The following is a 27,488-nucleotide window of genomic DNA, read 5'->3' as shown; positions in this document are numbered from 1 at the left end:
CATCTGTAATCCTTGTGCTCCTTCAGCAAGATGGGAGGCAAAGACAGGGAAATCTCCTGATGTTGAAGCTGCATTTGTATGCACAGACTTTTAAGGGACCGTGCCTCAAAGTAGACAATGACGGTGTGGACCAGCACCCAGGGTTGTCCTCTAACCTTTCTATATGCACCATGTCATGCAATGTGTGCACCCACCTAAACACTCACGCATGTATGCATGTGCATGCACACAGTACAGACACATACCACCCTGACACACCACAAAGAGATTTAAAAAGGGTGAGGTGTTGCTAGGGGTGAAGACCATACCCTGACAAAATCCACATTCAAGGAGGAAAAAAAGGATCTTACCACTTTACAGAAGCCAAGGGACAAGCAGTTTTTTAAGCAGAATGTCTTTATACCCAAAGAAGAAATGCCCTTTGCAGGTGGATTGGTCAAGGAGAAAACAGAGTGGATCTCTCTCTCTCTCTTTGGAACTGCTTTTGTAGGAGTCCATTTCTTTGAACCAAGAAGGACATTATTTGTACCAGAATGTTTTTTGTTAGTGAGTCAAACAATTGAAGCTGTCCGAATGTGGGCTGCATTGAATAGCATAATGCAGCCCCGAACATCATTAGAAACCATCAGTGTTCACTATAAATAAATCTGTTTCCTCTTAATAAAGCTGTAATTTAAAATTATTATAATATTAAATTAGAGAACATGGCTTTTTCAGATCTTGTGTGGGCAGCTCTCAGCATCTGCCAGCCAACGATAATTTAGAATGAAATCAATTGGTCCAAAACTAAGCTGTTGATGTCAGATTGAGATATTGTTTGTATCAAACTATGCAGCCATTTTTTCAAATAGCATAATAGAAAATATGGAAGCACTCCAACACAGGCTTGTGCATGAATAGAAATGAAAATTAAATTGTCCAGTTCTCTCTTAGTGATGGAAGAATCTCTGTTCTGATTGAATGGGAGATTATAGGCCATGAAGTTAAGTGCCATAACATTTACTTTTATTATTCCTTATATTGTAGCTCCCACTGCATGGTGAGATTTATTGTTACACTTCAATACAATCAGGAGATTTTTCAGTTCTTTTCCTTCTGAAGCACATAGCAATGGACCTCCAGATGGGAAGCAGCCTGTGAACTATGCCACGGAGCTTCAGTGAATTGACTTAGAGCAATTATAATTCATTCCTTCCCAGTTGCTTGGCATCTTTGTTTTTGTTCCATTCTGTTCAAGTCCGCTTAAGCTTCTGGTTGTCACTTCTTTATGCCACCACTACCCCCTTCACTTAAGGAAGGTGGCATTTTCCTCTCAGTCTTGAGTCTGACCCACCAAACACATCACATTGTAGTCAATTTGAGGGCCAAGAGTTGTGGACTTTCAAGTCAGCAGACTTGATTAAAAGGATTGGAAGGCTAACTTCAACTTATCCTCAGATTGTTCCTGGATGACTCTCTCATGGATGCCTGATGACTATGCTTCCTTTGGACCAGGGAATGGAAAAATACTTTCCTATGTGTTAGGAATACTGTCAAGAGCCATTCAATCTGGGGATCAGTTAGAAATGCTTGAAAACTCAATCATGGTAATATATAGCTCTGTAAATTCACTACAAATTAGTGTTGTGTAATTAAAATGGATGGCTTTTTGGTTTATAATTTATATTTCAGTAAAGCTGTTAAAAAGAAGAGTGAATTGATTTGCATTAAAATCTCAGCGGTTTGTTTTTAAGTTATAGGACCTGAGATTAATCTGAAGGACCCAGGTTTTTAAAATGTGGTGCTGTGTGATTATAATTTCAGCACAGGGGAGGTAAAGACAGAGGGATGGATCCCCCTGGTTTGCTGGCTGACCACTCTAGTCTTTTCAGTGAGTTCCAGGCCAGTAAGAGTCCCTGTCTCTGAAACATCAAAAGCTAGGCAGATCCTTAGGAACAGTACCGAAGATTTCAAGATCATCCTCTGGCCTCCACACACATGTGCACATGCACACACATGAACACAGACATATGTACAAAAACACATATATACTACTCACGTATAAGTATGGTGTTAGAACTGTCCCTTTTCCATTTTCAAAATAACCGACTATGTAGAACAATACCAACAATCTGTTATACATAGAACTATGTTTTTGAGCTTTCTTAAAGTCTCCCTAAAACCCTGTACGGGGTTTGGGGGGTGGGGAAGTCATCCTCTCAGGCTGTGAAATCTGCACATTTTTCACATGAAATAAAGCATGTCCTTACTGTCCCTCATTTCCTGTCTGAGGTGCAGTTGCAGGTAGTTGCCTCTAGGGAAATATAGCACTATATGTGTATAAACACGTTGCTATGCTCATTCCTCCAGTACAGATGGAGGGTAGACCCTTCCTTCCTTGTTCTCCCTTCTACCTAGTGTTGAAATTACTGCAGTGGGAGCAAGCAAGCAGGAGGAGAGAAGGAGCTGGCAGGTGCTGGGTGCCTACCACCTGTCTTACATATTTTTCTCATCAACATCCCTGAGGAACAATATGGTGATTATGTGGTTTCAGAGCAAAGAAATAGTGAATAAAGATGGCCAAGTGTTTTTGGGCAAAGTTAACTAGCTGGCTAGGAAGAAGCAGCTGGGAGCCCAAATTTCCATGAAACTGTTCTATACCAATGATCAAAACTGTGCTCTCCAAAGGACAGGTGGTAGTGGTGTCTGGGGACATTTTTGTCATGTTACAGGAGTGGAAGCAGTACTTATTTGTAGTGAGTAAAGGCCAGGAATGACAAAGAATATCCTACATTATATAGGACAGCCACATAAATGACCAGGAATGACTCCATCTTACCTATCAGTATCACAGAGGTCAGCTCAAGAAGCTGATAGGGAAACTGGGAACTGGACTGAAGATGCAGCCCCCCCACACACACACCTCAAATGGAGCCTTGCATTTCTTAGAGATTCCCAATTTTCCTGAGAATCTCCACAAAAATATATTTTTTAAGCAATTTCAGAGCTTTTGGAAGCCGATGATTCTATACACAAAAAAATAAATAAATATTGGGAAAAATGTATTTAAACATCAACCAGTAATGTAGTTACAAGGGAAGAGAGAGAAGAAGACAGATGGTAAGTGTGGAGGGAGGGAGGGAGGGAGAGAGAAAGATACAAAGACAGAGAGACAGAGACAGAAAGAGCACTCCTGTGTGTTCTCTCTTTCTCTCTCGGGGTTGTGACAATTTATGTGCCCTAGAAAAAGTGATACAAGTTACACCTTGTTTTTACATAGCGAGAAAACATTATTTTTGAGATTGGATATTATTGTTTGTTGATTTACTCACTAATGTCTAAAATACCCAATAAAACAAACATCAAATTTAATCAGTACCAGATTCTAAATCTCTATAGTAAAACTTGCAAGGCATACATAAAGCAACTTAATAAACATAAAGCGACCATTAAGACAATTCTTTTTTGTATCTTTGGTTAATAAGTGATTAAATTCTTGCCTCATTTTGCAATATCTACCTTTTCCTATAAGAAATAATTTTTTAAAGCTTTTGTAGGCAGAGTCCGAGAAAAGACTTAGATCATCTGGCTTTGAACCATTGACCTTTCAGTCCCCTATCTACTAAAGACTTCCTATTGTATATGTTCACTTTAAGATTCCTTCAGAACTGCAGAGCCAGTTATTAGTCATTATATTATTTCAGGTCTTCAAGAAATTTCCGCATATATCATTGGGATATAGTGTCCTGCCATAGTCAACTCTATGACTGACATTTGGCGACTTCTAGGTAGTCTCCTGGCTGAGAGTTATGTGTGAACGTTGAACCACACCTGCCAGCTCTCTCAGGGTTAGTTGCTCAGATGTGAGAACTTTCATCTGAGAGGCACAGCTTGCTCATCTTGACACCTTAGCAGTGACCTTCAGACAGCCTTCGGGACCGTGGATATGTTTGATATTATCCAAGCCAAAGATTGGCAGGTGAAATTGTGGTTTTCACTCAGTTAAATAGTATGTGAGACAATATGAGGTACACATGTATATGTATGCTACTCTGGCGCCTATTTAGGGTCATGAGTCAAGATCAAATAGAAATTGCTATCATGGGTATTTGAGAAACACTCCATACTTCTCAATGTGTGCCAAAAAAAAAAAAAAAAAAAAAAAAAAAGAGGTTGGAGTGAGTGTCAGACGTTTTATTCCACAAGCAAAAGAGGCTGTACTGCCTACATCTGCTCAGTTTCCCCTTTAGCCCACACTTAAGCATTTTCATTGCTGCCTGGTGCTTCTGAAGATGTGCTCAATTCTAAAGAGCATCTAGGCCTGGCCCTTTCCCTGCCTCACTCTGGGCCTTTCCCAAGTGCCTCCCCTTCCAGCTCATAGCATAGGGTGTTGTGAAATAAACCAGGTCAGCCTGACCTGGTACTCGTTTCAAAAGCCATCTTTGAGTCCTACAAGAAGTAGACCAATGATGGTGTTCCACTTGGTCCTTTAAAGTGTTATTAACTAACTGGTTCCATTTACAGATCTTTACTGTCATTGGCTCACTTTAGAAGCAAGGTACTCATTCCACCTGTCCACCCCTGACAGGGCACATCTGGCTCTGGCAACCCATCTAGTTAATTATGATTAGTTTTTTCCTCATTAATTTATTTATTTATTCACTTTATATCCTGATGGAAGCCTCCTACTCACTGTCCCCTCTCACACAGCTGTTCCCACCATCCCACCCTCTCCTTCTTGTGGGGGATATGGAGCTTGAAGTGGCCACTTCCTCTAGCCAAGCAGGATAAGGAATCCCAGTAGAGGGATAAGGACACCAACCCACCCATAAAACCTTCAACCTAAAGTCAGATTAGTTTTTTATTGTTGTTTTTAGTCTGGCACTGGTTTTCCTTATTTATTTGTGAATTTCATACATGTATACAGTATTCAGTCATTTTCACCCCTAAGCTTGGAAAAGATTCACAGTGCCTACTTTGCCATATTGGACTTATAAATAGACCCAGAATTCCTCTCTGGGTATTTCTATCACATCTCGTCTATAGGCAGGGTATTCCTAGTCTACATCCAGCCTAGTGCCTTAAGTGTCTCTGTCTTTGCTATGTATAGAGACCCTCTCATCCTCAACATTATAAATTTGGGGGCACAAAGACATCTTTTACAGCAAACAGACTTCTGTCATAACCTTTGCTACATTCACAGAAGCCATTGAGCCGAAGATGTATGTGAGAGCAAGCAGGGAGGAGGTGTCACTCAGCTCTCAGACTCTATGTAGTCTTTATTTGGCTTGAAGCAACCCCACTTTCTACCTACTGGTTGTGGGTTCATAGATTGGGAGAGACTGACTCTGGCTTTCATTTTGCATACACATATCTGAAGGGATGCATGGCCTGAGGAGCAAATGGATTTGTGCATGAAACAAGAAGTTGGTGGAATAGTGGTAAACAGATTTAAAACATGTATCCTCTTGGCAGCTGTGTCATGTGAGTCTCACACCTGGATTATAAATGCAAACAAAGCAGCTAATCTGTTCTATCCTTATGGATTCTGGAGATGCAGATGCTAATCGCTGCTCATTTTTCCATTGGTGGCTCAGCTGCCACAGGTGTTTATTTGAGCTCTAAAATTGGCCCCTGTTTGTAATTTGCACAGATTTTTTTTACAGCCATCAAATGGCTCATATGTGGGGTGAGATTTGCTTCTGCCCACCATGTTTTATGATATTTCATTGCAGAGAAAGCATCTGCAGTCCTGTGGGCTTGGCATTTTCCCATCTAAGTCTTGTAAAACCAAGGAAGGGAGTTTAGACTGCCAGTCTTGCTCTTAGATCCCTGTCCTCTAATCCTATACCTTCATTAATAGCATATGAAAACAAAATTCCACCTGTGTGGTATAATCCACAAGCTATCATTATGGGAGAATAACCCTGTGAAGCTGATTGCTCAAATAATTCATTCCTGTTCTCCATCCCTGTCCCCTCCCCTTCCTCATCCCTTTCTTCCTTGCTTTCTGTCTTTCCTCTACCGTCTCCTTTTCTCTCTAGAAAACACGGCTATCAAGGTTGTTTGTCAGTCTGTTAAACAACAATTTATTGAACACTCATCCACAAGCCGGGAATGATGTTAGGCCAGGGAAAACGGATAAAAGCCACAGTAAGTCAACATGGAAAGTCAATGCAGGGTGCTAAATACTGAGATGGGAGTAATGTATAAGCGGGAGAGAGCGTGTAACCCAGACCTTGAGGTGCAGTTTGACCAATTAAAAAGGGACCAAGTCATTGGTATTGAGTCTCCACAACACAGGAGGAGGAGCCAGGCAGATAATCTGAGGGCTTTTGTACATTTCTCTCTGGTGTCAATATGTGGAATGGCAGAGGACTTAAAGTAAAAGATGCACTTACCAGGATTCCAGGCCAGAGTCCCAGCAACCTTAATGGGGGATATGCAGCTAGGATGGTTTCTAGAGATACCAGGAGATGGTGACATGACCACTATAAACCTTAGCAGACTTCCATTATCAAGTGGGGAGCAACTTGGGCAGCAGCAGTAGTGAATAAACAGAACCCATGTATGGGCTGCATAGCTCTGTCAGTGACAACTGACCTGCCTCCAACTTCTGACTCTTTTTCCTGTTTTTCAGTGGATGTGCTTTTAGGTCACCTGTGGTCACTGGGACCATTCCTCTCATCCATGGAAAACGAGGCTACATGTTCTAATTGAGCTAAATAGGGCATGACTGAAGTTCATGGAAAATGGGCAGTTTCTGGTGCCACAAAAGGCTCAGCCCTTGCCAAGCTGACTCCATCATGTCCAATATGAATCACCCGAGTATGTCCACAGAGGGTTCCTCTTCCAGTTGTCTCAAAAGCCAAGAGCCTCTTACCCTTATGAAACTTAAAAAAGAAAAAAAAATCCCAACCTTAGTGCTAGCCAGCTTAATCGTTTTGGACTAGCTTATGGGCATTTAAAACCTTTTTCATTAGGAGGAAAACTTTCCCAGCTAGGCTGAGAAAGCACATATCAAGTTTCAGCTTGATTCACTTCAAAACCGCCACGAAAATTGGGACATTTTCTTCACACCACAATGAGTTAGTCATGGAAATTCTTCCTTAATCACAGATACCATGGCCACAGTCATGAGGAGCATACCCTAGGCCACTGAGAATTTACGTGACAATATTGAAGAGTGTGTCCCCTTCCCCATCTGAAAGCAGAAGTATGTGGCAATTTTCAGTCTGTGGGAACACACCAAGATAAACCTGAGATTCTCTTTGCAGCAAGTAACCTCATCTTTGGGATAGCTTTCTTTGTGGCAGTTTGGTTCAATTAATATTCACAAGAATGTTCTTTATAAGCTAAAACTGTAGAAAATTAAACTTGGCTGAAATGTGCATTAAGAGGCTAAAAGTGGCTCCCCATGAGGGACTCTGACCCTCCTCTTACTGATGAGTGACATAAACGAGGCAGACTTCTTGGCCATCTGTCATGGAGATGCTTGCTGAGTGTGGCTAGGCTCCAACGTGCCTAGGTCTTTTTAGTACAAACCTCAGCCAATAGAGCTAAGGGAGCCGGCCAAGCTGCTTCCCTGCTGCCATGGCACGGAACGCTGCCTTCTGCCCTGCAGCTGCCACACTGCATCCCACTAAGAGCTACCTCTAGATTAGGAATCTTCCTTGAGATAGTTAATTCATTCATTTGTTCCTCCTTAGCTCAACAGAATATCAAACATGTCTCCCCCCCCCAGGAATGAGGTAGTCCTGCTTTCCTATGTCTCACAGTCCAAATGCAGGCAGTGGACACCATGCTTCCAAGTCATTTTAAGAACATTAGAACCTGTTACATGAACTTTTCCCTGGGAAACATGAAAAAAAAAAATGTGCCCTCCCTCAGATAGGGCACCAAAGGCAGAGTGGAGTATGATTCTGATAATGTCCAACTTGGGACCAATGGGTTTGTTGGCCTTATACAGTTTAGGTGAGAGGTTGCTTATAGGAGCGTGGATGAGCCTACAGAAGCTGGGCCGCCAAAATATTTCACCCTCTACAATTATGTAGAGGGAGCCCTCCTTAATTAATCTTTTGCTCTGTACATACTTCAGATATGAGGTCATATGTTATTAGGGCAGAATCCCATACAGTGGGCTGGGAGGTGCATGAGGGCAGAGCTGGAATCTTGGGTGAGGGCCTATTGACTGTCTCTGGTCCCTCCATCTATGAAGGGATGAGTTACTTTCTTTACGTGAACTATCTAGCATGGCCTCAAGCACCTGCAATAAAAATAGACATTTCCCCGTGCGAACTTAGTTGTTTCTGTATGCCATGTCCCAAGGTGGCCCATCTTCGGCTATAGTTCCAGCACCCCTCTCCTATTCCATTCTGCATGCTGCATCACTGCACCTCCACCTGTTTCTAGCCCTAAGGGTGTCTGTCTGATCTGTTGTCAACTATTTGAGCCTGTAACCAAATGCTTTTGGCAAGAGCTTCAACATCTCTGTAGCTTTTGCTTGTCAGGCTAACACTCCTTCACCAGGTGCTAGAGTAGCCACTTTACTGATGGCATTTACTCCGTACAATTTGCCTTGGCAAGCTGTGTACTCCCAGGGAATCCCCTGGAACAGCCCAGCATGGGAGGTAGAAACAGGAGCCTCAGTTAGCCTGCCAGACTAGCTGCATCTGTGATCTCCAAGTTTAGCAAGAGACCCTGTCTCAAGAAATAAAGTACAAGAGGAACATCAGCTTGGCCTCCATGTGCATCTGTGTCCCCCCCCCCTTCCCCTCTCCCCACCATTCTCTCTCTACATCCTTCTCTGGTCTCTCTTTCCTCTTCTCCCCGCTCCCCACTTCTGATAAAACAATTGCCTACAGGAATCAGCTCCAGCTACCCGGCAGAGAACTGGAGTCAATTAGCCTTTAGTTGTTCTTTAATCACTTCACCCTGCTCAGATTTTGCCTCCAGAGCTCGTTTTGGTTTCCTGGACAGGGTGCTGATACACATCGGGCAGCTCAGTCCTGGGAGCTCCCAACCAGGGCCCTTGGCAATGGCTTGTTCCTTGGAACTTTCAACAGCCTTCTCTTCCACTCTCTCTCCTTGCTCTCCACTCAGCATCTGCTCCACTGTTTTGTTTCCTTGCTCTGTCTGCTCCCTGAGGCTTCCTCTGTCCTTCATTGTACCTTCTGCCCTCCCCAGCAAGCTCTCACCCCTACCAGCAAGCCATCCTGTCTGAGGCCCCCTTGCCTTTTTTTTCAGAGCAGCCCAGCATCTGCTTGGCTAACCTGCTGAAAGCATTGCACATTGGGTGCATGCTAGGACTGTTTGGAGTTTTTCTGTAATAGCAACAAATAGGAGGGGGGAATGATTTGAAGATGAATTATCCAACAGTAGGGAATAGAATAAATGAGGAATTGCAGTGCCACCAAAGATTATATAGAGTATGAAGAATTTTTAGAGACATGACATCCAAGGTTAAGTGAAATAAGCAGAGTACAATATGATATATAACATGAGTTATAATGTCTTATTTTCAAAAAGCCTGGAGGAAAATATACTGAAATACTAACAGTGGTTGTCTCAATGTGGTGAGATTATCATTGACTTTCTTGTTTCTTTTCTTACAGTTTCACATAAAAATCAGTGTGAAACATGTATTACTTTTGTATCTGGAGAAAAACTGATTTTAAAAAGATGATTTCATATGTTAATGTCACATAATGGCTTTTTTCACATCAATCCAGCAGTGTAATAGGGAATTTCTATTTCAGACAACACATACTTCATAGAATTAAGTCCTGTGGTAGAGCCCAGAGAGGAGCCTGTTAAGACAATCGGATTATTTAAAGGGAAGGCTCCTGAGCGGGGCCAGCCCAGCCAGCCAGCTCTGGACAAGTGTGTCCCAACAGTGTGCATCTGTGCCCTCCCCCAGCCCAGGATCCTCCTGGTTCCTTGCTGAGTCAGCTGAAGAAGTAAGACCTTTTATGAACGCCTCTCAGGTGCTAGATGCTGACGAGCTCCTGACTGGCCTCAAAGCTGCTCTGAGAAGTTCTCCTTTTATGATCCTGAAGGTGTTGGCTCTTATCATGGCAATAATGGCATTAGTGGTTCCTTCCCACTGCTCATTCCTCTGAGCCTTTCATTTCTATTGCACTTGGTTTGGAAATCCCAGAAGGCTATAAAATACCAGAACCCTTTGCCCTGATCATTTACCTACTGTCAAAGTAAAGGCAGAGGCTTTCCTCCTGACACATGAGGACACATGAGGACACATGCGACTTTCTGTTTATCTGATCGTCTATCACTATGAAATAAGCACATTTGCTGGTGTCATCTTAGCAACTTTTACCCTGTGTGGCACAGAGTAGTTGTTCAATAACAGGTATTCAGGGTGATGGTACATGTCAATAACCCCCAGTGCTGCGAGGCTCGGTGCTGCTCGGTGCTGCTCGGTGCTGCTTGGTGCTGCTCAGTGCTGCAAAGGCCATAACTTACTTTTTTTAAAATTTGATATATTTGAGATGTTTAAATATGAAATGAATGGATGGATGGACAGATAGATGACTGTTGAAGATAATGTCACCACTGAATGATGATTCTGGAAACAGAACAGAGTTGGACTCAGTGAGTTATCTGAGCCCGATCCCCTTGCCTAGGAGCTTTGTCTAACAGGCAAATGATGGCCTGACCATTGTGGTCCAAACAGATGAGGCAGCTCTGACATCTTGTCTTTTAGAATCAACAACAACCAGCATTCATATCACTGTGACTGTTATACCTGTGATAACTGTCTTTTGTGTTGAGACTTCGACTGGTCTGTCTGCTAAAATGGTTAGATTTGTGAAAGAAAGATGGATCCTCCTCTAATTCCTGTTCTGTAGCTTTTGAAAGGTTTATGAATGTGATTGTTGAAGGGAGAAAGGCAAGAGCTGTTTTTCTTTTGCTTGCTAAGCTTGAGAGAAAATGGTTATTGTGTTCCATTCGAGTCCTTTATTGAATGACCCAAGGGTATTAATGGCCTTCATAAAAGACAAAGCATACTCTAGATTGACAGGATGCTTATTAAGGGAAAGAAGCGTGTATAAAATACTATAAGAGCCCTTTATCCTTCTTATTTTCTTTTTAAAAACCTGTTTCATTTTGTTTTAGACCTAGAAGGTTTTGACTCTGTGATATCATCTACTGAGAAACTCAGCCACCCAACCACAAGCAGACCAAAAGCTACGGGGAGACGACCTCCATCTCAGTCGCTCACATCTGTAAGTGTCTTTTTACTTCTCTACAGCTGAAAGGCAAAAAGGACTGGAGACTCTGGCTAAGGACTCTTCTGCAAGCAGATGATGGGAGACACCCCAGAAGAGGGGAAGGAGGGAGGCCATCCTAACTAAACTGCCAGCTAAAAATCACTTGGAAAATCTTTTTGAGTCATGCAGTATTGCTTTCTGTTGTTCTTTGTGTTTCTGCCAGCAAGGTGGTGCTCCCTGTTTCCCACTTTCCCTCTGTTGCTTTCTAAGCCAGTTATTGTTTGAACCTGAAATGAAATTGGTAAGCAAAATGTAGAAAAAGAGACTGGGGCTTATTTGGTCTATTGAAAAGACAAAGCTTTTCTCAATGAAGATCTGCCATTATGCACTGTGATACCCCCATCTCTCTATATAAGTGGCCTACATCTCCCCAACCCCATTATCAACATGCCTACAGAGAAACCCATGCAGACCTCCACAAGGTTGTATTTACCCTTATAAAATACATGGTTTATAGGAGAGACCACTGAGAACACTCAGTGATAACCCACAGATGGTTGTTTTCTGTTAGGAGTCTTTTTTTTTTTTTTTTTTTTTTTTTTTTTTTTTTTTTTTTTTGGTTTTTCGAGACAGGGTTTCTGTTAGCCTTGGCTGTCCTGGAACTCACTCTGTAGACCAGGCTGGCCTCGAACTCAGAAATCCCCCTGCCTCTGCCTCCCAAGTGCTGGGATTAAAGGCGTGCACCACCACTGCCCGGCTAGATGGTTGTTTTCATTTGGGTAGTTTTAAATAACTTTTTATTACAAACCTGCTATATTCATTGTACCAAACTTGAGCAATGTGATACAGAAGGAAGAAAGTAAATTTTCTGTAGTCTTGCCACAAGAACTAAGAACCACTGCCATCTCTTGTTGTATATCCTTTGCTTTTTCAAAACTTTGATTTTTTTTTTGTTCAAAACTGGGATCATGCAATATACTTTGTGCCTCCACCCACACATTTAAACTGCATACACACACCATTCTCCCCAATCATTTCCAATTCTTGACACGTTCAATGACTGCCTGCTACTCTACATTGTGAGTGTATGAGAGTGTATCTAGTGATTGTAAAATTATTGGGTTCTGATAATGATTCCAAGTCTTTGTTATAAACTGTACTGATGTGAATGTGTGTAGAGAAAGAAAAAACAACAAAGCTTAATGTTATTAAGTGTAAGGTTTCCCAGTGTGGGCCATTGGGAAGTGCATTGTTTTGCTGTTGCCCTGAGTTGCAGACTTTCCCTCCACAAGATTGTTTACTCTCCACGAGCAGTGTATATGTGTTCATCTGTCTACTGATCATCTATCAGTCTGTCTGTCTGTCATGTTGCCTTGTCCTTTTCGGTTCTAAGGCCTTATTAGCTCCCTCAAGATACACCATTTGCAAGTTTCTTTGGTTGCTTCTCTTTTCACCTCATCACTAATCTCACCTGTGCTTTCATCATCTGGAGGGTGGGATGCCACTTCCTTTGAGCGCTTCTCTCCTATATACTGAGTCTGGAAGCATGGCTTGAATTGTCCTATTTTTCTTCCTTGTGTGAACCACACCTAACTTTGTATTGATACATTTTTTTTTTTGAGATAAAGACATGAAGTGGTGTCCTTAAAGTCTTTTAGAATTCTGTGGCAACTTGCCTTTTATTTCTCCTGTGCTCATTCTATCCACCCCAACATTCATATACACACCCAACCCATCCAATTGCTTCTTGGCATGTTTGCATTCCTATTATTCAATTCTGCCACTTGTGTCTTCTCTATAAATCCTTCATCATTTTTGTTTTCCTTCCTAGTTTTCATAACTCTTTTAAGGTATAAAGAACCTTGTGTCTTTCCAGAATTAAATATTAAGTGGTTCAAATTATTCCCCTTTTGTTCATATATTCTGTGTTGAGAGATTTGGGTATTATTTTTGAGACCAAGTAATGGTAGGTCATCTTCACCCTACTTTTAGGCTACATAGTTTTTTACTTTCTTGGTCATCATATGTTCATAGACATCTATCTCCTGGGGACAAGGTACTGTGCCAGGTGCCAAGGATATGCATGGTAATGAGAAGCCTTCAAGAAGCTTATTTTGATGACTTAAAGCCTGATATCTTGGAGAATGATTTTTTATTTGGATTTTAAAAATGCCTTGGTGATTTCATGATGTCTAATGAGCAGGGTGGGGGGGGTTGTCTCTCATTCTTATCCATCTCCATTTGGATGTACACCCAGAATTTCTTGTTCACTCTTAAAAGTAGCACCTGTGGGGGTTTCATAGCAAATGGGATTCTCGGATAAGGACATATTCCTCAAAGGCTAGTGGGGGAATAATTGAAGAAACAGTAGTTATGGTTCCCTGGCCTGGGTTCTTTCTTTCTAATTGGATATGGCTATGTTTATAAACCCCAAAGAACAAGCTCATGCAACATGGGTTGTATGAGCTTTATAAGGAAGCTTTTGGAATCCTGAAAGGATCGATGTATTGCATAGTGGTTGAGTAGATAAAACTAGATAGATTAATAAGAACACTTGGTGTGGGAGGCCATTCTTTTGGTAATTGGATTTTCAGATTAAGTGAAGATTAACAAATAAGACCTCTTGAGGCAAAACCTTGAATTAAAAATCCTCCTCAAACCTTCCCCCCATTTTTTTTAAAAGTTTCAGGATGAAAGGAAGAAAAAATATTTGTGAGCATAATTTTTCATTTTCAAATGGTAATTCTAAAAAGAACCATTTATCTACCTTAGGTTAGAAAGCAAAGCTGAATTTGATCTTGCTCCAATGTATTTCTAGAAGACTTTATTTTTTTTAAAAAAAAATCCTTGCAACAGGGACTCTTGATTTCATTTGTTTTGTTCTAAACTTGAGACATTGTAGCAAAGGAATTACTTGTGACCAAGAGAATTCTGGTTAATTGCTCCCCATTCATTTAGTTTTTGGATCTTTACAGTGATTTCACAGTGAGGCAGAAAGGGCAGGGGTGTCGAACCATATTTTACCCAATAGTACTGCCTTTCTGTAAATAAATATACCTTAGCAAATACACACCAGAATGGGTGTTTACTGTGCACAGTAATGAGGGCAGAGATTAGTAGCAATAGTAATAGTAGCAAATGCCAAAGGAGAAGGGAGAGCTTATGCTAGTGGGCAAGGCTATGCTCTTTACTCTTGGTCCCCTGCCTCTAGAAATGGCCCCCTCTCAGATGTATCCTTTGAGGCACTCCATTGTGTACCATGTATAGAGTCAAGAAGTAGGAAGGATACAGAGGAAAGTGAAGGAGAGGAGAATACAAAGCAGTCCCCTATTGGCCATGGGTTATTTCCTAATACACTGCTATCCCCAAAAGAGCTGGGACCACTTATCCCATGTCATCATTGAGCCTGCATTATCAGTTCTGTGTAAGGTACACAGTAACGAATGTTGGAGAATAGAGAGACTAGGAAAAGCTATACAACAGATGGTTACATGGTTAAAGTGATTGATGGGCATCAGGGGCAGCTCCTAGTTTAGCTTCTTGTGGCTTGGTCCAAGTCCTGCTGCTAGGTAGCCATATGGTTATCTGTTATAAGAAGATAACGGCATACTTTCTGCCTCACAGGGTTATAGAGACAGATCAAGTAGGAGTGATGCATGCTTTGAGAAGCTAACAGCATCACATAAACAAAGCTGTGTCAGCTAAGGTATGATTCTGACAAAGGCATTTTCTTTTGGCTTTATCCAGTCTTCCCTTTCAAGCCCCGATATCTTTGACTCCCCAAGTCCCGAAGAAGATAAAGAGGAACACATTTCGCTTGCGCACAGAGGAATAGACGTGTCAAAGAAGACTTCCAAGACTGTTACCATATCCCAAGTGAGTGACCAGCCAGGGTGAAGTGTCCCTGCCCTTCCATGGGTGTACTAACAATGGGTTAGAAACCAAGCAAGATAGATAAACAGACAATGGGTATGGATGTGTGTTATTCTTTAGTGACAGTGATTACTGTAGTCATCGAAATTCCTAAGACATGTTGTAGAGTCTCTGAGTTGTGCATTCAGGTGTTTATTTTGCAGTTTCTCTTATAGTCAGCATCCTTCATCCTGTCATATTTGTTATAAAAAAAAAAGGCCCTCAGACACCCCTGTCACCTGATCAACTTAAAAAGCTGTGGTGTATCTAGACAGACTACATTATATGCTGCACTCTGTGCTCATAGCCCTTGTCTTTTATATTCAAAACTAGAAAAAAATATAGACTTTTTATTTTATACTTACATTATCTCTTAGAGAAAAGTTGACTCGGATTCATGCTCTAGAGAAAATTTATACTCTAAAGCATTTTAATTTCACTCAGTGCCCAGGGAATGGTAAAGCTGATTTAAGTTACTTGTTTCTGAGAAACAAAGCAAACACTGTATGGTGGCAAGCACCCACAGTCCACCTGCTCGGGAGATTGAAGGAGGAGGAGGAATCACTTGATTTGAGGAATTTGAGCCTGGATAACATAGTGAATGAATATTCTCCATCTCAAGAAAGAGACGTGGAAAGATATACACACACAGGGATTAGAGGGTAGAGACAGAGAGACCAAGGAGAAAAGCGGGCAGCAAGCAGAAGTGTGTCTCAGTGGAAGAACAATTGCCTTAGCGTGTGCAACGCCCTGGGTGAGAGTCCCATCATAAAAAAAAAAAAAACCATTGTTTAGCTACTGCATGCAGCTTTGAAGAGGAAGCATCCTATGTGCACTCAGATCTTCCTAGAAATAAATGGCGACTTTAAAATTCCATCTTCTTCTACTAAGAAAACTGTCAAGTCGGATTGTTTTCTTGGAACATTAGCAACATCTTAATGTCCAGAAGCACAAAACAGTAGTCATTTGACGCAGTCATCAGCACAAAGAAATCAAAGGTTGGATGGAATTTTTCTCCTCATAGATTTGAGTGTTTGCCTTACGGATTTTCTTGAAAATCTGATACAGTAAGCAAAACATGATCCTATAAAACCGATCAATTTTAATTACACACAAAGCCAAGGCAGTCTTCCTTTTCAAAGGATTCTGTTTACTGAAATTGGATTCAGGCCAGTTTTATTGTTTAGTTTTCTGATGACCATAGGCATAACTTCAGTGTCCTGCTCTCTGACATCCCAAAGATGTCTCTACAGTGACACCTAGTGGCGGATAGTGGCTTTTCAAGTTTCTGATCTGCACTGCTCTGTTCCATTAGCCTATTTCAGTTCCCTGGAGTTGTCAGGCTGTGTATTTCACTCCTTCAGGAAATTCCACTTGAACTAATTTGATCAAGGAGTGTGGTGACCTAGACTATGTGAGGGACTAAAAGCATACTTGTTAGTTGCAGTGGGCTAGCCTGAGCCCATCAGATAGAAAATGGCGAAAGAACTATAGATCTAAGAAGTATCCTGAAGCCACTGTTATGGGCAGTGGTGGCTCGTGAGAGGTAAGAGAAGAAGGGAAACAGAAGAAGGCACGAGTCCCAGAGTATGTAATATAATCAGCAAAGAAAACAAGAGAACAGATCTTTGAGCTCCATCAACCACAGTCACAGTGCTGGACTGAGGATCCAACTGGTAAAGTGGGAATTGAATGTCAGTCTGGCTGGTGATTAGTTCCAAGACTCTGGCATTTGCCCTATAGGCCTCAGTTTCCTGGTTGGTACAATGTGAGTGCCGGCTGATCGGTTTACTTTGTAAGTTGATGTCCATGGTGCAGCCACAGCTCTGTAAATGTCAGTTCTTTCCCCCCCACCCCCACCCCCATCCCCCCCCCCTACTATAACTCGTACTAACAACAAAGCCCCGGCTGGCGGAGTGTTCTCCCTGGCAGCAAAGAGTGCTTTTCCTCAATGGTAACTTGGCAGAGAAAAGGCTAACAGAGAGACTAGGAATGATGGCCCATCTGCTTTTGGCACGCTCTGCCCAGTCTCTGCCTCTAGCACAGCCTGAATCTAGACTCTACCTCCTTGCTACCGTGCCAGCTGAACCCCTTCTTGGCGCTTTCCCTGGGATGGCCGGCTGAGTGCCTGCTGCTGGAGGAAATCCCGTGGTTGCTGGGCCAAGCTTCACCACCAGCCTCGGTTTCCACCCTCTCACTCACCTCCTCTGCTCTCAGAGTCCTATCTCACTGCTTTGTCTCCTCCACACCCGCCTGCCTATCCACTCACTTTCCCTTGCTAGTGTTTCCTCTCTGGGCCTGCCAGGCACTTGTACTCTCTCTCGCTCAGAACTGATTCCCAGCCTGTGTGTTCCTGTCTTCCTCGGAACAGCTCTCCATCTTCAGCCTGTCCATCTCCCCTAACATCTCACGCACCTCTGGGTCTCACTCATCTGTGAAGGCAAACCAAACCTTCTTTCCCCGCTATCTCCTCATGAAACTGCTGCATGCATGCGTTCATACGCCCACTCCTCCATCTCCCTGCCTCAGCCACGTCTGTGGAAAGAACCTTCAGTTTGTCAGCCACATCTCTCAGTGCCCATTCATTATCTGGTCTCTCACCTTTGGGTCACTGTCTCCAGAGTTGTACTACCAAGTGGATTCCATTTTCCTCTCAACCCTGCTGACACTTATCCAGCCTTTCTTTTCCTCTGGAGCTTTCCATCAGCTCAGCCCTTCCACTGGTCTTCCTTCATCCCGTTTCTCTACATCTTCCCAGTTGTTAAGAGCTCTCTCCCTTCTCTTCTTGCCTCATTGGTTTAGAATCCCCCAGCTTCCACCCTGGGCATCTTCTCATCTCTCTTACCCACACCCATGACTTCTATTTCCTTTGGCCAATCCTATTATATCAGTTACTCAATCTGCCTACTAGGTATACCCTCTCAGCTAGCCCTCTGGCTCCTAAAATTCAAAACCAAAATGATTGATTAACTGGGCCCTCCTCAGTGAAAGGTACCATCTTTGCTCATTTCTTCCTTCCCCTCCTATGACCCTGTATTTCTCTCTCGTCTCTCTGTCTCTCTCTCTCTCTCACCCCCCTTTCTGTCTCTGTCTCTCTCTGTCTTTCTGTTTCTATCTCTGACTCTCTCCCCTCCCCCCAGTCTGTCCAGGCCTCATCTCCCTGACAGTGGGTAGTGTGATCTATGAGGGCACAAACGCCATTTACCTTACCAAGTCCCCACTCCAATTCCAGGAGTGATACCTAATGGCCTTTGTTAGCTGGACCTGCCTTTACTCACATCTCTCAAAATAGTCTTTATTCTAGGTCACCACCTGTTTCTAGTTTGCACTGTGTCAGAGTCTCAGAAGTTATATCTATCTCCAGGCTTGCCAACTCTCAGGCCTTTCTACCCCCTACAGCAACCATGAGCAGGGTGTGCAGCCATTTAAACCCACCCCTTCTCTCTTCACCGCCAGCCTACTTTCTCCTCCCTTTATCTGAGCTGTGATTCCTACTGTGTTTTGCTTCCTGGTCTCTAGGCCATTGTCTAGGCCCTCCCCTCCCCTCCTCCCTCCTCCAGCTTATGTTCTCCTATAGTCTCTTCCCTCTGAAAAGAGGGAACCATTGGCTGCTTGCTTCTTCCATCCTGGAATGTGGATGCTTAGATGTGTTTCTGGGGCTCTCTGTGCTTCCTCCCTCTTGTGCAGTCTTCCTCCTGTGCTGCAGTGTATTGCTTGTCTGTCTGCCAGTGCCCCCAGTGAGTTCTAAGGTCCTAAGTACCATGCAAATGTCTTGCTTATTTCTGGATTTTTAAGGACTGGTAAGCAGTTTTGCATCTTTGTGTATATAAACCAATCTGGGACTATCTTGTCTAGAAGGAAGATGAAATTTAAAATATATGCAGGTAGCCCTTGGGCAGTGTGGTCTGTCTGGACCAAATTGGCCACAGATGGCTTATAAATAAGGGAATAAATGATTAGAGGGTATAGAGACAGGTGTGAGGTTGGGTATAAATGGAAGGTTTGACTTACCAGGACAGGGAGGCAATCCCTCCACAGATTCCTGGCTCTGAAGCCTCTCCACCTCCCTTTTCACAGGTGTCTGATAACAAGGGATCCCTGCCACCCAGGCCAGGGACCATGGCAGCTGCCAGCAGTGGGCCAGCCTCTCTCTCTTCGGTGGCATCTTCCCCCATGTCATCTTCTTTGGGAATAGCTGGACAACGAGCCAGTTCTCCATCTCTGTTCAGCACAGAAGGAAAGCCAAAGATGGAGTCTGCAGTGAGCAGCCAGGCTGCTATCGAGGAGCTTAAGATGCAAGTTCGTGAGCTGAGGACCATCATTGAGACCATGAAGGACCAGCAGAAGTGAGTGCCTGGGACACTTCACAGCTCTTTCTAGGTGGCTCGCCATTGGGTAACAATGGCCTGGTTCTGAAAGCTTGGATCTCATTCTGCCCAGACGGTGGGCTTGGCCTTTCCATTGATAGTGGCAGAAGTGATGGAAGTGGGGATGGACTGCATAGATTCCTGGCTCTGAAGCCTCTCCACCTTCCCCTTTGACAGGTGTCTGATAACAAGGCATCCATGCCACCCAAGCCAGGGGTGTGTGTGTGTGTGTGTGTGTGTGTGTTTTCAGCTTACGGTGTGCCAAAGAGCACAGAGATATACAGTGATGAGTCAAGTTGCAAGGACAATCTCAGCAGACTGCTAAAAAAGAAAATAAAAATCTATAGAATGCATATTATTTCTATGTTAATCAGCTTCTTAAAAACTTTCCCAATTACATTTAGTTAGTATATGTGTGTATGCACTTGTGTGCATTCGTGTGTGTGTGTGTGTGTGTGTGTGTGTGTGTGTGTGTGTGTATGTATGTGTGTGGCCAGTGAACAGAGGACAGAGGATAGCTTTCAGGAGTTGGTTCTGTCCTCCCACAATGTGAGGTCTCAGAGATTGAACCCAAGTCATCAGGCTTAGCAACAAGCATCTTCACCTGCTTAGCTACCTCACCAGCTTTTCATCACTGTGGCAGAATTTTGAGAAAATCAGCTTTTAATAAGGGAAGGCTCCGAGCTAGAGAGACAGCTCAGAGGTTATGATCACTTGCTTCCCTTCAGAGGACTAGGGGTTCATTTCTCCAGCAGCCACATAGCAGCTCACAATTGTGTGAGACTCCAATTTCAAGGGATCTAATGTCCTCTTCTGGGCTGCGCGTCAAGTATGTACGTGCTACACACATATGCATGCATACAAACACACATACAAAATAAAAGCAAAATTGAAAAGGGAGTGGGTATGACGGTTCATGGTTTCAGTTCATGGAAATTGAGCTTTTAGGCTGAAGCAGCATATCATGGCAAGGAACATGTTAAGGGGGAAGCTTCCTTACTTTATGGTAGCTAGGAAGCAAAAAGGTGGCAGCAAGGGGTTAGGCATCATAATATTCCTTATATACCTAATAATCTAAAAGTCCACAACCTCCCAGTAGCACCACAGGCTGGAGGTCAGGCCTTTAACCTGTGAACTCTTGGAGAACATTCAACAGCCAAAACAATACCAGTACATACACAAAGTCTTTTGATTTTGCTTTCAATTACATGTGTGTTTCAGGGAGGAGGCATTGTGCATAGGAACCACAGAGGGACTAGAGGTGTACAATCCCCTAGGACTGGAGTTAGAGGTGGCTGTGAGCCATCCAACATGGTTACTAGAAACAAAACTCAAATCCTCTGGAAGAGCAATATGCACTCTTAACCCGTGAGCCACCTCTCTAGCACCATCTATATCACTAACTTTTTCTCTAGTGTTGGGGAAAAATATAACTTCTTAATTTAGATGACAGATAAAACAACTGGCTTGCATCAAGGGGCTGTAACGTATGAAGATGTAGGGAATCTTTAAACCCAAGATTTTGCTGTCAGGAAGATGTCCTCATCATGAGACTTGGGTCTTTCCTCATGTATGCCCACATACATACTTTCACATCTCTTCTCCTCAGGAAGCACTTGAATGAGAAGAAAAGCCTGTGAACAAAAATTATCTTACCGTAGGATTGCCTAGGATGCTGTTTACTGTGAGAAAGCTGGTAGAAGGATTAGCAGTAGGCAGCACTTAAAGAAACTGAGGGTCAGAGACTATGAACTGAGAGCTCTTTCTGGAAAGAATCTTGAGATACTTCTCAGGGAAGCATTTCATGGCATTTTGAAAAATGACCTAGAATGACCAGGAGCAGGGAACTTTGGCAGTTTCATAAGCAACTGAACAGCCTGGTGGGTTGTCTCCCTGGGCACCTGGCCACCTTGGTTCAGAAGGGCTGATGGTGAGAGCTGTGGCCCAAATCCTGCAGCCTGGGGAAGGGGTTCTGGGGCTGGTATTGACTGACATTTGCCTCTCTTCCAAGGATAGAGGGCCCTCATGTATTTTGTGGTCAGACACTTCAGGGAACAATTGGGTTAAATAGAGTTAGTTTGTTTTCTGAAGGACTTGTTGAAGTCTTCACCTCACATTGAGAGGATAGAGAAGACAGCATATGCAGTTTTGCAAATGCATGTAACCACAGAACTCTTTAACGTGTTCTAGGAAAACGGTTCCAAGGAACTATCTTTGAACAGTGTAGGTCTAAGCAGGTTCTGTTCCACTGAGGCTAGACAATGGGTAAAATTTGGCTTCTTCAAATCGCTTCCTGACTGGGAGAGATTCATCACATAAATATGCAGAACTGGTGAGATGACATTGGAAAGAGTTTCCTTGGGCCACCCAGGCTCCCCAAAACTCCTTAAAATCCCTGGTTCCTGTGTGGCTCTAAAAGCTATAGGTTTGGGTACTCAAAGGACATCTATATCCAGTTGAGCACATGTCATTTGTCAAGACAGTAACTCCATGATTCCATGACATCCAGCCTTCTGGACAGGATCATATTAGGGCCTGACTTGCCTGGATCCAGGTCTTTGGAACCTTATACTTGATGGGAGGGGGAGCAGGCTGGAAGCTACCCACAACTCTGATAGCCTGACCTTGTCTCTGAGTCCACAGGCAGCTGTGCCTTAAAGCCTATAATTGGCCACAACACTTCTTCCCCAGCCAACATCTTATCTAATCAGTAACTCAGGATGTTAATCACCTCTTCAAATCCTTGAGTCTCAATAGCCTTCCTTAGCCTGGCCATCCTGCCCAAAGTCAGTGAGTTCCCTCCAGTCTTCGACCTTCTCCCCGGTGTCACTTTCCCTGTAGTATTCAATCCATATCTGTCCCAACTACCCTCCTCAAATGTGTCCTGCTTTCAGAGGCAGGCTCACCTCCCTGCTCTGCCTTGAATTTCCCCCCCAACTACCCTATCTCCCTTTTTTCCTTGTAGACAGATGCCTGTATTCACTAGCTCAAGACATAGTGGCTTTCTTTACACCATCTTCCCCAACTGACTTCCTCTTCCTAAACCATGGCCCACTTAAGGCCATGCCTACCAACTTTTCCTGGGGGTTGGGTGCTGGTTTAGGACCTCACTGTTGATGGCTTTCCTAAGCCCTAAGTGGTAGCCACACAGATATGGATGTGTAAGGCGAGCTTAAATGACTATACTAATGAACCACTGCTAGTTTATATTAGATAACCAGTGTTGACAGCAGTGCTAGGACAGTCTCAAGTATAGGGGACCATCACTGGATTCATCTCTTTTTTGTTGTTGTTGTTGTTGTTTCATTTCACAAATTTACACGTCTAATACCTCCAAACAAAAGAAATACAGATCTTAGACCAGTCCAAAGAACAGAGTCCCAGCTTTTCAGAATAAGTAGCTTCATTCAACTTTATTATTTCAAGTTTGAAAATGCATTAGGCTGTAGGTCCTATGTTAATCTTCTTTCAGACTTCATTTCTATATTGTTAATTCATGTGCTTAAGGTTAAATTAGTCAAGCTTAAGATAAAGTCAGTCTGTAAGATTTTGTGAGAATTACTGAAAACATACCAGGGACCTGTTTTAACTTAAGTTCTGTATAAAAATGAAGTATATAGAGAGTGGTAAAAATTTCTGCAATGGTTCTAGGGAGATGCCTCAGTAAGAAAGTGCTTACTCCACAAACATGAAGACCTGAGTTCAAATCTCAAGCACCCACATATAAAGCATCTGTAATCCCAGTATTGTGGAGGCAGAAATGAGAATCTAGGGTCTTCACTGGCTAGCCAGTCTACCTCAATCAGCAAGCATCAGGTTCAGTGAGAACATGTCTCAAACAATAAGGTAGAAAGAAATTGAGAATGACACTTGATATCAACCTGTGGCCTCTACATGAAAATGTACACACAAGGACTTGCACATACACAGGAACATGAAAAAAACACAAAAATTGTCTACAATGAAAACTTTCTATAAGAACCCAGTGGTCCTGTTATGAAAAAAGAAGTTGGAGGAAAGATGACAGAATATGAGCTTCAGTGCTTTGGCTCTAGTTATTGGGGAAATCAGGCCCCACTCTGTGCCTTAGTTTTCCTATCTTCTCTGATTGGAAGAATTTAACCTAGGCGATCATACTGAAGTCATCTCCAGACCTGACATTTGAAGGCTACATATTTTGGTGACTCCTTCCCAAATAACTCTTAAAAAGTAGTAGTGCAAAGAAAGTGTGTTTGGGTGTGATGAGATGGTTCAGTGGGTAAAGGGGCTTGCCACCACCTATTTTAGATAGCTTTCTCTTGCTGTAATAAAGACCATGACAAGATCTAACTTTAAAAAAAAAAAAAAAAAAGGTTTGTTTGGGTTTTCGGTTTCAGACTATCATCAACAGAAACCAAGGCAGGAACTTGGAGTCAGGAACTAAGGAATGTTCCTTATATGGACTGTTGCTTACTGGCTTGCTCCCCATGACTTGCTCAGCCTGTTATATAACAAAGGAGCCACCTGACAGGGGTAGCATCATGCGAGTCCTCCCACATCAAACATTAATCAGAAACACTCCACAGACTTTGCCTACAGGCCAATCTAATGGAGGCATTTTCTCAATTGAAGTTCTTTGCACATTACTCTGGCTTGTATCAAAGTGACAAAAACTTAATTAGCCAGCACACCACCCAACAATGCAAAGCAGGGATGACCTGAGTTTAATCCTGGGAACCCGTAACGGTGGAAAGAGAACCAGCTCTACTAAAGTTGTTCTCTGACCTTCACACAATGTAGAATGTCATCATGCATGCAGAGAGAGGGTGGGAGAGAGAGAGGGGAGGGGGGAGGGGGAAGGAAAGAAATTATGTTTGGTCCATACTTTCTTTGGAAAAAGGTCAGATGGATTTCATATTGATACTAGACTTTCTTATCTCTCATTGGGAAACTCTGGGCTTTGATTTGATTCCATTGGCATTTGCTTTTCAGACGTGAGATTAAGCAGTTACTGTCAGAATTGGATGAAGAGAAAAAGATCCGGCTCCGATTGCAGGTAAGTCCCTCAGGTCCATGAGGCCTGGGTTGAGTTGGGAATGGAGGCAAAGTCAGGGCTTTGGGTTGAAAAGAAATGATTGCTGTTGGGCATGGTGCCTCATGCTTTTTAATCCCAGCCCTGGGCAGGTTGAGGAAGGAGGACCACAGGATCCAGACAAACCTGGGCTATCAAGAGATTTGCATAGCAGCCTGAGCTACCAAGTGAGATCCTGTTTGAAAAGAGGGAAAACAGAAAAAAAAATGATTGCTGCCACAAGAATGTCTCAGAATCTTTATATTCTGTCCTTACCTGAGTCCCAAAAGGTCTTGGGGGAAGGAAGAGATGAATCAACATACTTAGTTCGGCTTTATTTGTTTCAAACACATCCACTGTAAAGCATTCCCTCCAGTTGGTTTATAGGATGATGATATAGGATGCCTCATCCATATTAAGTACCAGAGGATATGGCATGCAGGAGACTTTGTTGCTAGGTGCTGAGTTCCACACATTGGTGTTTCATTTCAACTTTTTACTTTTTCCCAATGGCCTTGTTGCTCCTTCTAAGGCATCTAAGCTCTGTCCCCACTTCTAGCCACTGATGGAGATCTTGTGGGGGACCATTCCAAATGACTGAAGACTGACTCTTACTGTCTATTCAGTTTGGACCCAACCTACTTAAAAAGAGGATAGGAATGTTTCAACATCCTGGTGGGACTGTGGACACCTACCTTTTGGGGTCACCCAAAGCTGCCTTTTATCACCCTCAGATGGTTCTATTTGCCTGCCCTGCCCTCTGGCAAGGAATCATTGCTGCTTCTGATAAACTTTGGATCCTAGGAATGTGGGAATGACTAGGCACACCATTTGTCAGGGTACCTGTGTGCCTGTTTTTAGGTTTATTTTGTTTGGGGCATTGTTATCAATTCTTCATTCAGATGTCGTTTTGGCCAGTTTCACCACTCAAATTGTCAACTTGAGTCTTTTCTTTGCATTGGTAAAGGTCTATTATCTTTCAGCTTCTCTAAATGCAGCCATTTCATAATGTCTGTGTTTGCTGCTTTTTCCCCCCTCTGTATAGATGGAAGTGAACGACATAAAGAAAGCTCTTCAATCAAAATGAATACTTGATAATTAAGAACATCACATTATTCACCCTGAGTCCAAGACTCAGACATTCTGCTCCAGTCAAAATCATCTTGTGCCAAAAAATTAAAGGTTTGATTCACCATGTCCCTGTTTGAACGTTTAGCACAAAAGTCTTAATAGCACAACACAAATTCCACCCAAGAGGAGACTCTTCCCCATGGTGTTGTCCTGGATCTGGCAGTGCTTGTGATATATAGCCAATTGTGCTAAAGGCTTTTCTACCTTGAGATCTCCCGTGAAACGAAAACTCAGGCAGTTTAGTCCATAGTAGTACTATTTTGATGATATTTTCCATTAACAAAATGTAATTTCAGATTATTCATTTATAGGCTTTATAATTTTATGGTTTTTTTTAAAATAGTGTTTTGTCACAGATGCCCCTAGTGTTTGTGCTAACCTAGTCAGAAGCAAGTGTCTCGCTCACTTGCTGCAGATGGAACAAATGCCGCCTGGCTTTGTATTCCCCATTAGGATTCTATTACATATGCAATTTGAGGTCCAACCTGTCCCTTTCCCTGCCAGCCGACCCCCACCACTATAAGAGAAATTTTAGCTTATATATATGATGGTATATTTACAAAAAGAGAAAGAAAAAAATCTGGTATTTGCAATGATCTGTGCCTTCTTTCTACCACCCTCTTGATTGGAGCTTTTGTGATGCAGCTACCATGATTCCAAATAAATAAAAATCAGCCACTTCTCCCTGTCCACTAGAGGCCGCTGTCTTCACAGCTTCTCTCACCCTAGCCAAAGGTCCTAAGAGAAAACAGTTGAGAAGTCTGGCCTGCTCTTTGGTACCAGCTGTGACTTTTCAGTTTCTCCTGCTTTGAGGTTGTTCACGAAACTAGAAATGTCATTCCAGCTTGATTGTTTTATCATCAGCCAAGTTAAACCCCTGCTTCCTGCCTTTTACACCTATTGCGTGAACAGAATATGCATTATTAAAGCAAAAATAAATAAAAATAAAATGCAAGTGAAAACTGGGGGGGAATTGGATTATTTCCTGCACTGGGTTGTGCGTGTGCGTATGTGTGTGCGTGTGTATGTTCGTGTGTGTGTGTTATTGTTTAAATTGTATTCACAGTGTTGTTTGCCTTGCTCACTTGTAACCCCCTCCTCAGATCTAGGAGAATGGGAGGAGGGTCTTGTGGAAATGTAGCTATTGGATCTTTCTGCACTTATGGAATTGCTTTTTCTTTACCAATGAAACTGATGTTTGCTTGTCTGCTTTCTCTTTATAGTACATGAACAGTTCAGCCTTAGACTATGTAACTGTTTTCTCATCTTTAGCTGAAAATGGGGGCGGGGCATTCTGTACTGCAAGATTGTTGATGGGGTAGAGGTGGAGGGGTGGTCCCTTAATGATCCCCCAAATATGTGTGATGTGTTTCTAAACCGCTGCTTTGTCTATTTCCTGCATTTTATAGTGAAACTACTAAACATTAATAGGTTTTCACTACCACAAAGAATGAGAATTAATGACACTGAAGGAATGATGCAAAAACTTCCCATGATTCATCACTGAAAATATAACTAATAAATGTCTCTTCCTTTTTCTTCCTGTCTCCATCCCCATGCCTTGTTCTCACTTGCAAACTTGTCCTTTCTGCTTGAGGCTGTTGCTTCTTTCCAAGGATTTACAGAGGCCTAATGCCCTAACCTTTAGGGGTGGGGACATACTTAAAGGAAGGAATGTATAAAGAAATTATTCTTCATTCTGATATATGAAGATATTTGCCTTTTAGCAGCCATGGTCTCAGTGTGCTTGGGGCAGGAGTACAAGGTTTCCATGAGCAATGTAAAACATTCCTGCTCCCCTTCACTGTGCATAAACCT

The 27,488-nt window shown here is 42.8% G+C and overlaps 1 protein-coding gene across 8 annotated transcripts in view; it reads left to right on the top strand.

Moving 5' to 3' along the window:
- The window catches only part of Sh3kbp1 (SH3 domain containing kinase binding protein 1), a 207,222-nt gene extending 180,013 nt beyond the window's left edge, over nucleotides 1-27,209 (top strand). For 3 of the 8 annotated variants that reach the window (XM_034485252.2, XM_034485250.2, XM_034485249.2), the window contains 5 exons: nucleotides 11,116-11,225; nucleotides 14,958-15,086; nucleotides 19,200-19,468; nucleotides 24,461-24,524; nucleotides 25,585-27,209. In XM_034485252.2, coding sequence (XP_034341143.1) covers nucleotides 11,116-11,225; nucleotides 14,958-15,086; nucleotides 19,200-19,468; nucleotides 24,461-24,524; nucleotides 25,585-25,626 — 614 coding nt within the window. In that variant the 3' untranslated portion in view covers nucleotides 25,627-27,209. The remainder of the gene's footprint in view (nucleotides 1-11,115; nucleotides 11,226-14,957; nucleotides 15,087-19,199; nucleotides 19,469-24,460; nucleotides 24,525-25,584) is intronic. The other 5 variants (XM_034485257.2, XM_034485253.2, XM_034485251.2 and 2 more) reach the window with 3 other exon arrangements.
- Nucleotides 27,210-27,488: the final 279 nt, after the last annotated feature.

The sequence above is a fragment of the Arvicanthis niloticus genome, chromosome X (genome assembly GCF_011762505.2).
Source record: "Arvicanthis niloticus isolate mArvNil1 chromosome X, mArvNil1.pat.X, whole genome shotgun sequence".
Classification (NCBI taxonomy): domain Eukaryota; kingdom Metazoa; phylum Chordata; class Mammalia; order Rodentia; family Muridae; genus Arvicanthis; species Arvicanthis niloticus.
Note: the sequence above shows the minus strand (reverse complement) of the source record. Positions and strands in the feature narration are given on the sequence as shown.